Source organism: Phoenix dactylifera, chromosome 1 (assembly GCF_051530095.1).
Source record: "Phoenix dactylifera cultivar Ajwa chromosome 1, Ajwa_hap1_PhDact_Kaust_v1.1, whole genome shotgun sequence".
Taxonomy (NCBI): domain Eukaryota; kingdom Viridiplantae; phylum Streptophyta; class Magnoliopsida; order Arecales; family Arecaceae; genus Phoenix; species Phoenix dactylifera.
This window is the reverse complement of record NC_143190.1, coordinates 46,591,749-46,604,798: the sequence shown is the minus strand read 5'-3', so window position 1 is coordinate 46,604,798 and position 13,050 is coordinate 46,591,749. Positions and strand designations below refer to the sequence as shown.

The 13,050-nt window shown below is 41.7% G+C and overlaps 2 protein-coding genes and 1 pseudogene across 6 annotated transcripts in view; 2 read left to right on the top strand and 1 right to left on the bottom strand.

The window, feature by feature from the left end:
* Positions 1 to 13,050, top strand: part of LOC103723479 (uncharacterized) — a 50,175-nt gene that overhangs the window by 1,907 nt on the left and 35,218 nt on the right. For all 4 annotated transcript variants that reach the window (XM_089924634.1, XM_089924637.1, XM_089924633.1 and 1 more), the window contains one exon: positions 558 to 832. The gene's annotated coding sequence lies outside the window, so the exon portion shown is untranslated. The remainder of the gene's footprint in view (positions 1 to 557; positions 833 to 13,050) is intronic.
* Positions 3,517 to 4,916, bottom strand: LOC103719901 (putative ribose-5-phosphate isomerase 2 pseudogene; annotated as a pseudogene). The gene has a single exon (XR_015968501.2). The product of XR_015968501.2 is annotated as a putative ribose-5-phosphate isomerase 2 pseudogene (transcript).
* Positions 7,086 to 12,773, top strand: LOC149768701 (uncharacterized). Its single transcript, XM_089924630.1, has 3 exons — positions 7,086 to 7,460; positions 12,061 to 12,483; positions 12,571 to 12,773. The coding sequence occupies exons 2-3, from the start codon at positions 12,136 to 12,138 to the stop codon at positions 12,679 to 12,681; spliced, it is 459 nt and encodes a 152-aa protein (XP_089780756.1). The 5' UTR covers positions 7,086 to 7,460; positions 12,061 to 12,135; the 3' UTR covers positions 12,682 to 12,773.

Sequence of the window (13,050 nt, the reverse complement as noted above, 5' to 3'; positions counted from 1 at the left end):
CATAAACACTAGGTGGGCGGCTTGAACACATACATGCAGTTTTAGGAGGAAAAAAACGAGAAGTTTTGAAACATCTAGTATATTTTGACATTATGGATAACAGTCATTTGGTCAATGTACTTTTCTATTTTTTTAAAAAAAATATTTGAACAAATAATAATTTTGGAGGAAGGACTTAAGTTTAAGTGATAGGAGAGAACTTTAATTTCACATGAACTCATCTGCACCTCAATATTGATGTATATATGTTAGGGAGTTAAAATAGATGTGACACTCTAGTTAGAGTAGATTATAACTGCTGAACATGTCACACAGGTAAAATAGATTTTATAATCTAATTTTTCCATGAATAAAATAATTTAAAAAAATTATAAGATCCAGCGTACATAATTACAATTTGGCTGAAAAAGTAAAAAAAGACTGTCTTGCAGAATAAAAATATTCATCATATATCATGAATTTGCAAAGCTAGCTATTTTGAATTATTCTATCTACCACTTTTATTGCATGCTGGAGGTAGTGCTTTAACTGCAGCAAGAATTTTGTATTTTTTATAGGTAATACACCTCCTGGTAAGCATCTATATTTCTTCACTCCAAGAAAAAAGAAATATCCTAACGGAACAATGCCCGCTCGCGGAACAAAAGGGGGATATTGGAAGGCCTCAGGAAAAGATACGATCATCAGAAATAAATATGCAAATGAGATTGGTCGCAAGAAGTCTCTTGTCTTCCATGAGGGGCACCAACGTAATGGAACAAGAACAAGATGGCTGATGCAAGAGTACACTATTAAGGAATTCTGGTTTCCTACCAACCAAAACAAGGATGAGGTAAACCTATTGAAAGCCTTCATGCAACTCTTAATTTCTACGAAGATTAGATGGCATTTCGTTAATATAATTTCATGATGAATCTACATAGTGGGAATGCTAATGTTTATATTCATGCCCGTAGGGTCCGTGTCATTATGTTGACAAAATATTTTAATTCTAAGATCATGCATCAGTTTATAGAAGAATCTGTCGAATAATGCATTACACACCAATGAGAAAATAGTATTTTTATATTGTTAAAATAATAGAAAATTTTATTTCTTTTAATCCTTTGGTTTTCTTAATTTCAAGGAAAATCATTCATGGTTTAAAAAAAAATCTTTCTTCCTTGCTTTTATTGTGCTTCCAATGACCTACATGCTCAAGATAACCATAATTATGTACTTATCAAAATCAACAACATAGTACTTTAAACATCCTAGCTAGCTTCTTTAGTGAGCAATTTGCTGCATGCTTTATGTTATGATAAATGGCAGTATAAGCAATAAATTAATATGGCCACTAGATAAGTAGTATCTTTATGAGATAAGTTACAAGATAATTATATTGGTAGATGCTAAATCTGAAAAGTCAAAAATAGAAAAAAATCTAAAGACTCTAAAAGGAAAAGACTTGTACAGTCAAGAACGTATTCAAAAAAAATTCCAGCTTTCCCACCGATTAAAAGGTGAGTGTCAATTTGTTTTGGTGAAAACAAGTGTCAAATTTTTGAATGACATATAATCATCTGAGGAAAGGCTACATCAGCAGGCACTCGGACCTTTTCTTGGTTGAAATAAGCAATCTGCAGCAATAGAGAGCATGATAAAATGCATCATCCATAGCTAATTCCGCTCCGACAAAATTTTTGCCTGCATTTGCTACCACCGTAACATGTGGCGCTTCATCTCTATGGTGGATTGAACCATCCAATTACATACTTTCATACCATTTCTGACTTATATTTTATTTTTAATCTTTTTTTCTTGTAGCTTGGTGCTCTGGCTTTGTGTGAAATATACTTAAAGCCAACACCAAATCAGTCAAGGGATGGCAAGCTTCAAGTGGATGAACAGGAAGTGGAGGAAGAAGGATCGCCATCTCCTTCTTCGGATAACATATTTGCTGATCGTCGGGTCCGGCCACGTCCACCTCCATGCAACCATGGCAAGGATGCCCCGGTCGCTTCTACGAGTGGGTGCCCATCAGCAACGGCGAGGCCTGGTCCTTCCATGCCATCCATGGGCTACAATAATCTCTGGAGCCACAACATGGTGCTAATTCCTCAATCCAGCCTCAGGCCAGGGGGTCCTCAGGCTATGGGGGGTTATCGTAGCAGTCATCAGATCAGGCCACTACCTGCTCATCACCGTCAACCTGGCCATGTTGCTTGCTCATCTGGTTTCGGCAACGCCGGTGGTCTTCTCCTGCATACGATGTCTCCGATGCAGCCTGGCGTCTTGGTTCATTCATCCTACCGTCACTGTGTGGTATCGGCGCCATCGCCGCAGTTTGGGAGTTCAGCCATTTCATCCTTTCGAAACCAGCTGGTGCCGCCCAATATAGCTGCTTCATCCTCCCAATATCAACTACCGCTGCAATTCAACTTTGAAGCTCGCCAATCCATGTCGTCAGACTCCAAAACATCTCCACAAACAACTCTCTGGCCACTACCGAGCCACTTGAGTTGATGGTGGAGAACATCTAGATTTCCAGGTTCAGTAACATAGATTAGGAATCAAGTGTGTCTTCATTTTCTCTTTTTTTTTGGTTGGTCGAGTAGGAATCAAGGTTGAATTGAGGTTGAATTTAGTTTTAGCTTTCTTAGAAGTTCTATTAGTCTTAGTTGCTCGCTAGGTAGCATGGGATTCACTCATTCGCAAGGACCAGGAGTCCGATTTTAGATTCGTATGAGTTCAGAATGTTCTTGAAATCAAGGAACTAATGGAGGAAATTCGTTTATTAAATTTGTCTCTTATGGGTGGGTGACCATCCATAACTTGTGTTCATCTTCCAAGCCAGCATACATTCTCGTGTTAACATGAAGCAAAGTACAAAAACAAGAGCTAAATAGAAATAATAATCTCAAGTTAGCATAACATAGTTTCAACTATTACTCATCAATTGCTTTAGTAAAAAGAGAGAAATTACATAGAATTGAAGCATCCACTCTCTGTCGTCATGGTAAACACAGCATACCTCTGCATCTAGCCAAGGATGGAATTTCATTAGTTCGAGCAAGGACAAATCTCAGACCACAAAACAGAGCCGAATGGTTTCAGGAAGCGATTGCAATTATGTCGAATGAAATACATCAGAGAATTAGTAATACGTAAACAAAGCCTCTACACAAAATTATATATAAATTTCCTACCACAAACATAACGAACAAACCGAAGCTCGTGCTTAACCAATTTATAAATCAACGTCAGATGACACACAAATTAGTACAAGCAACTTGACGCCAATATAATATTCACCACCAAATTAGAAAAGCTAATCTCACCATATCAGATGCATGAACAAAAGAGTCTGTTTGTATGCTTCCAAGCATATAAACAGGTGATGGTGCCGTAACTGATGTTCCATTCCGGAATAAACCATTCACAAATTACAGCCAGAAATTATATACCAAGAGTGAATCAAAATTTTTCGTTAGACATTCAATAACCATATAAGATAGACAAAAGAATCACACCCCATTTCACTGTAACACCATTATACTGAATTAATTGCCAACAAAAATTCATGGAAAATTCCATGAAAGTTTTAACTTTCTTCCCTGCCTGGAACAATAACATCTCCTTCCCTGGCATGAAATGTCCCAAATACAAGAAAATTCTCCACCACTTCCAAAGGGAAACAACCATTAGTTCCTTCTGAAGGCCAATATATAATCTAGTCTAACTAAAAATCAAATCTTTCTTCTTCCATGGGTAATCAAATCACGTCACCTCACCTACTGCTTTTCCAACACCGTCACCCCATCCTCGCCGGCAATGATAACCGACGACGCCATTCCAAGAAACATCCCGTGCTCGACCACCCCCGTGATCCTCAATATCTTGTCGCTGATCAGATCCAGATCGCCATGGATCCCATTGTCAAAAAATAAATCCACAATGTAATTCCCATTGTCCGTCACAAAGGGTTCGTCTTTCCCACCATCGCCGGCGGCGGAGGCGGCACGTCGGAGCTTGGCATCGAAGCCGGGCTCGCCGTCAAAGAGAATACGGAGGCGGCCGAGGGTGTGACCCCAGCAAAAGGGAATGACCTCGACGGGAACGGCGAGGCCGCTGCCGCCAAGGCGGGGGACCATCTTGGACTCGTCGACGATGACGACGAAGCGGCGGCTAGCGCCCTCGATCATCTTCTCGCGAAGGAGGGAGCCGCCACGGCCCTTGACGAGGTTGAGGGACGGGTCGACCTCGTCGGCGCCGTCGATGGAGAGGTCGACGATGGGATGGGCGTGGAGGTCGGAGAGGGGGATGCCGACGGCGGCGGCGTGCGCCTCCGTCTTCTTGGAGGTGGGGATGCCGACGATGTCGCGGAGGACGCCGCGGCGGAGGAGCTCGCCGATGCGGTCGAGGGCGTGTGCGGCGGTGGAGCCAGTGCCGAGGCCGACGACCATGCCGGACTCCAGAAGCTCTACGGCGCGGTGGGCAGCGATGCGCTTTAGGTCATCCTGCGTCGGGGCGGCCGGCGGCTTCACCTCCGGCGGCGGGGCCAGGGTTGCCAGAACGGGGGGCGTCTCGGAATAAAGGAGGTGGGGGCAGGGGATGGCCATGTCTAAGGTTTCAGAGCAGACGGCATGCATTCTTATAGACCCGAAGGGAGATTAAAAAAAAACCGAATTTTTATCTCAAAGATTTCTCGACTTGAGACCGGCCGAAGTGGAATGGGGATTCTTTAGCAAAGGAGAGGTCGATATTTTTCCGCTTGCTTGCTTTTTCCCTCAAGTTTTGGTTTTTATCGTAAAGAAAGATTTAGGGCTAGGTTAGGGCCAGAGATAAGGGTTTGGGTTAGCGTTAGGGTTTCGACTTTCGAATATAGAGGGGAGAGGAAGGTGGCGCCTCGACCCGGAGGAGGATGTTGGGAGTGCAGGACCGGATTCGCTGTTTTATCATAACAACGAACAAACTATCTTTTGCACTATATACAGCGTAGGAACGATCAAACGTGTCCCTAAACCAAATCTTGGGTTACGTGTCGGCATTCTATGTTTTGCGTCATCCAGCTGATGAAGTCCAACTTCTTTGGCAATGCTTTAGATCGCAACGGTCAAGATTCGGCGTTTATGACGGGGTGAAGGTGATTGCGAATTGAGGTGTTTGGACTGGACGGTCCAGATTGGCGGGCTCCTGCTTCTGACCACAGGATGGACCCCAGCTGGACGGTCAAGGACGCATCGTGTGCGGTGGTCCAGCCGAGAACGAGGTCGAGTAGGAAAAGAGAGGATGCGTCTGGTTATCGGACGTCGGAGGGGGGCATTTCTGTCATTTCAGTGGTAATCAAGTCATGCTATGGTGGTAACCCCAGACCAAACGTCCAAAGTGCTCTGCGTATGTATATCGAAAGACGGACAAGACTGCTCATAAAGACAAACAAGATGATCGATCGAATCATTTTCTTTGCTGCTTATTATTTAGGAAAGATCTTTTGAATATAATATGACGTTGCGCTCCACTTCTACGTCATTCTCTTTTTTTAGACTCTGCTGGTTACACTCATGTTAGAATGATGTGAGTAGCTGTTGTATCAAAAAAAAAAAAAAATGCAACCCGACCTGATTCACTGCATAATCGATATACCATCTATCTTGCTTTCGTCGTAAGATAATGCGTGTCTATTTACATAAGTCTCATGATATATAAGTATTTATATTTTATGCGACAGATACAAGGTCTATATGCGCCTCCCAATTTGATGCTCTTTTCTTAGCACCAGTAATGGTCACATTGGGCCGCACCAATTGGTGGTTTCAAAGCTTGCTTGTCTCATTTATATTATAACTACTGCATGCATTTTAGAAAGAGAATGTAGAGGAGCACTTCATGACCGAATTTCTTTCTCGTCGGTACCTCTTGCTATTATAAAAGAATGGACAATATTTGTACCATAGATTTTTCCATGGGCAAGGAGATATTCCTGGTCTTTGCTGCTTGCACCTTGTACTCATGGAATATAAAAAGAAATTATAGCTGTCAGGTGAATACTGATTGGATTCTTTTGCATCATTAAACAATTGATTTCATCATCTAAGCAGAACTTCCGGTAGAGAGCATCGATGGGTTGAAGATAGCTGTTATCCTTCTTTAAGCTCTTGGCATCACGCAAACTTCTGGTCTTTGCTCGACGCGGCATTGTACTCCGAATATTACAAAAGAAATTATATTTGACGTCGCTGTCTATAGGATAGCAAAGTAGTGGAGTGAATCGGATGGAATTGCATCCTATCGTGCTAAGCCTTCATCTCAATCAAGAAAAAAGCCTCCTAGTGATAGGAAACAATTATAGTGGCAAATAGAACGTAAAGTCAAACTTGGCTTTCTCTTCTGAGAGCTGCCATAGCGTTGAAATCGGATGAAAGCAAGTCCAGCCAAATTGGGGTGAGGGAAGGTTTTTGAACCAAGATCACTTGCATCCAGTAGACTAGATACTCGTAGCTGCAGCAGGAAGGCTTAAGACCACTCACTACGAGAATAGGTGGCGTTCAACACTAAATGCAACAAATCTTGTCTTAATTTGAAATGCACAAATCGACCTCAGCAACCCCTCCTTGAGAAAATAAAATTCTAGCCATGAAAGCATCTATAGCAGTAGTTTGGAATGGTCAAATACCTAAAATGTAGAGCACTATCACCTGCTTATATGCTTAGAAGCATAGGAACTGATTCTTTTGTTTATGCAGCTGGATATGGTAAGACTAGCTGTCCTATTGGTCAGTCCACCTTTTCACATAGTGGGGAGCTTTTCGTTGATGGTGGGGAATATTAGATTTTGCCTGCGCCAACTTATTTCTACTAACTTATTTGTGCGTCATCTGACCCCAATCTTATATATTCACTAAGCGTTGTTAGCTAAGCACCTGTGCAATGAGATCACGACGCTCGTAATAAGCATCAATGCTTAATGATATTTATAAGCATCGTCGGATGCCATTCACCACCACTCGATGCTTTTTTGTAAGCGTAGCCGGAAGCCAACAAAAGATTATACAAACAAGCTATAAAACGATACTTAAAAATGTCGTTCGAAGCCATCTCCGAGACGATGCTAATATGCATCGTCGGAAGCCTTCCCCCATGCTATTTCCAACTGATCCCCTTCATAGCCGATCCACCAACGTCTTAATTTCCAAATCCCTCTCTGCCCCCACCGTGCTCCAAGCTCATCCTCCTCCTCCTCCACCTGCTCTCTCGATCTCCTCCGCCGACCTCCTCCTCCTCTTAGCGTCTGTAAGACCATAGCTCTTTTGTTGGCCTCTGCTCTTCTCAAGCTCTCCCTCCCGACCCCTACTCTCTCTCTCTCTCTCTTCTCCCCTCTCCCTCTCGAGTTCTTTCTCTTTGATCTGCAGCCACTAGCCTCTGGCAATCGACGATACTCTAATCTCCACTGCCCACCACTCTGGTCTCATAGCTTTGAGGTGAGGTCTAGCACCATAATGAATAATATTTTTTTTTAAAAAATATTTGTTATGTTTTATATCACAGTGTGTGTTTGATTAGTTAAATTCCATGCTCAAAAGTTGATTGAGATGTGAATTTGTATGATGCAGCAATATCTATGCTTTAATCAAACCCGTTGAGATGTGATCCATCATCTGGATCATGTTTTAGTAACCAGCTATTTAGAAATTTATAAAAAAAAGTTTTATGACAAATTTATAACCATCATCTGTTTTCTGTTGAGATGTGTTAAATTTACAATTTACAAAAATAAGACATTGATGTCTTTTAAGTTTGGAATTTTAGAAATAAGATATAACATAAAAATAGGATAATGAAGATTCTTGATCAAGATTATAAGGTATGCATAATGTGCAGCTTTACCATCGGCCACCCCCACCACAGTGACCCTCGATGGCAGTGGCTTCGGCCGGCTCCAACAACAATCACATTAGCAACACCATTGGTCACGGTGGTCAGCAATAGAGAGAAAATAAATGAAAACCCTAACCTTAGATCGGCAAAAAAAAGAAGAAAAATGGAACAGTCCATCTCACCCACTAGCGATGTCTCCACCTTAGGACATAGAGGTGGACGAGAACTCAATTAGAGCTCCGACAGGAACCTCGATCCCAAACAACGACAGATCAAAACCGAAACAGGGGAAGGAAAACTCAAAGTAGAGAAACCTCTTATGGACATAGAGGTGGACGAGAACTCAATTAGAGCTCCGACAGGAACCTCGATCCCAAACAACGACAGATCAAAACCGAAACAGGGGAAGGAAAACTCAAAGTAGAGAAACCTCTTATGGATAAATCAGGCGACTGGCGGCCGTAATCGAGCTATCAATGTGATCTTGGGGTCGGAAAAGAAAAGGAGAAGAGTTAAAGGTCATAACCTCAATGTCGGTGACCAATCAATGATAACACGACAAAGTTTTTTAGTTGAAATTGAAGGAAAACTCGAGGCAATCGCCAGCGATTGATTGGGATGAAAAACGATGCCAAGAGAGAAGACAGAAGGACCTCTTTATAGATTGAATCTAGGGCTCCGACAAGCTCTAAACTTCGCATGTCTGATCAAGTCAGAGAAGAAGATGGACTCCTAGAAGGAATCAGCTTCTTCTATCTCATGTGTAGGGCACGTGAGGCCTAAATAATTTTTTTTTGTTTTCCTTTCTTTGTTTTGAGATTTGCACAGGAAAGAAATTGGGCTTGTGCAGTTCTTTTGGGCCTATGCGAGTTTTGGGCCGGTTAATGGACCGGGCCCTCACAAAACTTTGACCGGCTCTCACAAAATATGTCAAACAATTATGCACGATAACTATATACAAAGAAATGAGAGCTAAATGAGCAAAAATTAAGAGCAACCCATGTTCCCTCTATGCCAACAGGTAGGGTTTTATTTATTTATTTATTTGTTTATCCTTCTTCTTAAGAAAGCTGGCAATGCTTGCATTGTTGACAGGTCCACCTTTTGCTTTCATATTTGCCATCAAATCTTTTATGTGACTCTATATTGGGTCCTGCTATACTAGATCTACGAACTCGAGGGCAAAGTGATTTGCTTAACATCTTCTTGCCTCGATGATAGCTAACCTATAGAGCCAGTTTTTATCATCACAATAATCATAACCATCCATAGATTATGGTAGATGATTATAACAAGGTAAAGCTGAAAACCGAGGACCCCTCCTATGATCATATAATACTAATTTGAAACCCTCCTGCAACTGCATAATACTAACCCGGAACCCTCTTGCAACCGCATAATGCTGACCTAGAACCCTCTTAGGGCCGTATAACGTCAATCTAAAGGTAGGATTTTTATTTATTTATTTATTTATTCCTCTTCTTAAGAAAGTTGGCCATGCTTGCATTGTTGACAGGTCCACCTTTTGCTTTCATATTTACCATCAAATCTTTTATGTGACTCTTATCATGGGTCCAGCTATACTAGGCATGCGCACGTGTGTGGGAAGCGAGCAACATGCCATCACCGAGACGAGCACAATAACTATATACAAAAGAAATTATAGCTGACATTGTATGCACCAACATGGCCATGTACCATGCCACCACGATATTTCCTTTCTTTGGGCCAATCACCGAGACAAGTACATAATGAATGAAATCCATGGAAGACAAGAATTTCCAAAAGTTGCTCGCCCCATGACCTCTGCATGTTATACATGTAGTGAAATAAGGCATCTCCATGATGACTTCTCACCATCAAAGTCCACCTCACCAATACGGACAACAAAGCAGATTGCAAGTATCAGGAGCATGACACTTATCAATCGGAGTTGATAGAGGAAAAAATGGATCGTCTAGCCCACAACTAAAAGGCCGCCCAGTTTTGGCCCAGTAAACACCAACGATAAATGACCGAATTTTTACTTCGGCCTAGAGCCAGCTTGTCCTCGGAACTCCGCCTAAAGCTCCACCAACTCCAAACATTCGCCGACTCCCCCAACCAAGTTTGAGGTACCTCCAGACAAACGCCGACCTGTCCCGACCAAGTTCGAGATGCCAAACCCCCAGCAATACGCTCCGACCCTCCAGCTTGGGGCGCTCCTCCGAGCACACCTCGAAACCCGAAAAATTGAGCTACTTCCAGTATCCGCCAAGCCGACTTCGTCAAACGCATGACGCGATTACTTAACGAGCTCGGCCTCGTCAACAACCGCACCCATGTGTGGGCCTACGCCCACCTACGTGGCCGTACTCCACCACACTGCCGTGTCATGTCTCCATGACTGGCCAGCAGTAGTCAGACGGCACCCTGCCTACTCCGACCAGACCCTGCTGTGACTGTCAACGCCCTACCATTCTTAAGAACGGGCTGTACCGCATGTTACCAGCCAACCTGAGCTGTGCGGCATCCGGCTCGGAGCCATGCCCCCTCATGATGGGGACTGACAGTACCTCCGTCACCTGGGCCACTCCACCGAGGCTATAAATAGCTCGGTCAGGTAATTTCTAAAGAATTTTTGGCTAGACCAAATTTGCCTACTCTAACTTGATCGTCGGAGGGCCCTCATCGGGAACACCAGTGAGGCTTTGTGCAGGACCGCGGCCGTCGCGCAGGAGGTGGCTCCCGTCTTCCCCTTTCCAACACCGGCAGCTCCCTCGGCTCCACCGGTGCGGTCACCCTCGGGCCAGATTTGAGCCACAACAAGAGTTAATTGGTGACTCGTTCTATGACAACAAACAAGATGATGGACCCAGCATTGAGTTTGATGCAGATTAGCGTCAAAGCTTTATTCTACAGCATATGATGTCTGCACCTAAAGCCAAAGAAGAGGATTGGATTCAAAATAACATCTTCCTCCCATTGCACCACCACTAGATGAGTTTGCAATGTCATCATTAATAGTGGGTCATGTGAGTAACTTTTTCTCAAGAGGGTATCGACAAGCTTAATCTAAAGATAAAAAGGCATCCACAACCACACAAAATTTGCTTGGTTCAAAAAGGGTAACGAGTTTCTAATCTCCAAACATTGTTTTGTTAATTTCTATATTGGTAACACTTACATTGACAACATATGGTAATATCGATGGATGCTTGTCATATCATATTGGATCATCCTTGGCAATATGATCGAGAGGATGTGCATCATAGAAACACTTATGCTTTTGGTAAAGATGGATAAAAATAATTGTCAAACCCATAAGAAAGAAAGGACTTCTATCACCATTCAATACCATGGGCTTCTTTAAAGACAACAAAAAGAGAGCTTTTCAACTCGAGAACTAGTTCTCTCCAACCTAGGGGTAGTCTTGCTGACATGTATTTGACTTGATTCTTATCTTGGACTAAATAGAAGTACACAGAGGTTCGACTTCAGGTTCCAGCCTAAGTCAGTTCTAGAAGGCTAGAAAATAATCCTAGAGATCTTATCTAATCAAGTGACATCAAGATGAGTTAGAGATCTTATCCAATCAAGTGATGTTAGGATGAATTAAGATTATGCCATCAAGAGGTATATTATAGGGAATATTCTTATTTTTTTCCTTTTTTGGAAGAAATGAATGTAGATATATTTGTGTGAAGGTTCAAGAGGTCCTATAACTACAGATAGGGATGCCTAGCTATTGTAAAAAGTATCTTAAAATTGAATAAAATTACTAGTTCCATTCTTCATTATTCTATGAGAGTTCTTTATTGTTGTTTCTTCTTCCTATCTTGCTATTTTATTTTTGGGTAGATCTTCTTCCTCAAAGAGAATGTTCACTGCATGCACTACTCTTTCAAAATCACTATAAAATGTGATTGGGAAATAGTTTCATTTATTTTCCTTCTCAAAGAAAATTATTTATCTTTCTTTCACACCTTTGTTTTGGTAAGTTTCTTTCTTCATTCCAATCCTTTTTTTATGGCTTTAGTAGAATTTTTTACGTAAGGCATGTTTCAGTGGTTATTATAAAGTCCACCAAACATACAATGTTAACCATTTTGCGACCATAAGTTAATCTTAATATGCCAATTTTTCTTTCTTTTCCTTGCCACTTTATCCTCATACTTGGTTGCTGAATATATTTTTTCTGATCATGTATTCAATCTTTTACAGAGCAAAGCATCATTAGATAAAGGGAGGTGGAGTTTCCGGAAGAGATCCTCTGGACATCTAGTGCATAGCAACTCTATGATCTCAGAACCCGGTCTTAGCACGAAAATAGCAGAAACCATGACCAATGACTTTCATTCTGAAAAGGAATCAACTGTTCCAGAAAACCCAACAATACTAGAAGAGACAAATGAAAAATCCCCATTATCAGTTGCAGTTGATTCAGAAGTAGCTGATACAGTAGTTTCATCTGTTCCAGAAAGCCCCCCCAGGCTAGAACATACAAATGAAACACCTCTATCACCAGATGTCATTGATCCAGAAGTTTCTGATTCACTGCTCGGTGCTGAAGTTAGAACCGCCATTGATAAGAATTTCCAGGAAGATGCTGTTATTGTCATCGAGGCCGCAATCAGGGGATACTTGGTATATTTCTTATTGAGATTTTAACTTTATAAGCTGCAAAAGGTGGGTTGAAATCGAGGTTTTCTTGACCTTTTAAAATACTTTCAGGCTCGAAAAGAACTTGAAAAATGGAAGAATGTTGTCAGGTTGCAAGCTGCTGTACGTGGTCATCTTGTCAGGAGACAAGATGTGGGTGTTAGCAATATATCATATAAATAAACAATAATTCTATTAATTCAATTAATGGAAAATCTTAAAGGGAATAATATACATGCATATCATTCGGCATCCAAATAATTCTATTTTAATGCAAAATAAATCTATTCTAGCACAAAATAAATCTATGCATTTAATAAATTTATATTATAGAATTTCAAATCCTACAAATCTACTAATATTAAATTAAAAATAAAAGTAGAAGAAAGTAGCCTGATTGAAGGCAGGTCGAAGCGCGTAGACGCTGTCCCAAAGAAGTATTTGCCCCCACGTACGGGTCACCCGGCAATCCTTCTCGGAGATACGACGACCCTACAACTTCTTCTTCGGCACGTCTCGGAAGAAGTCAAAGCGAACCCGATCGAACTTGCA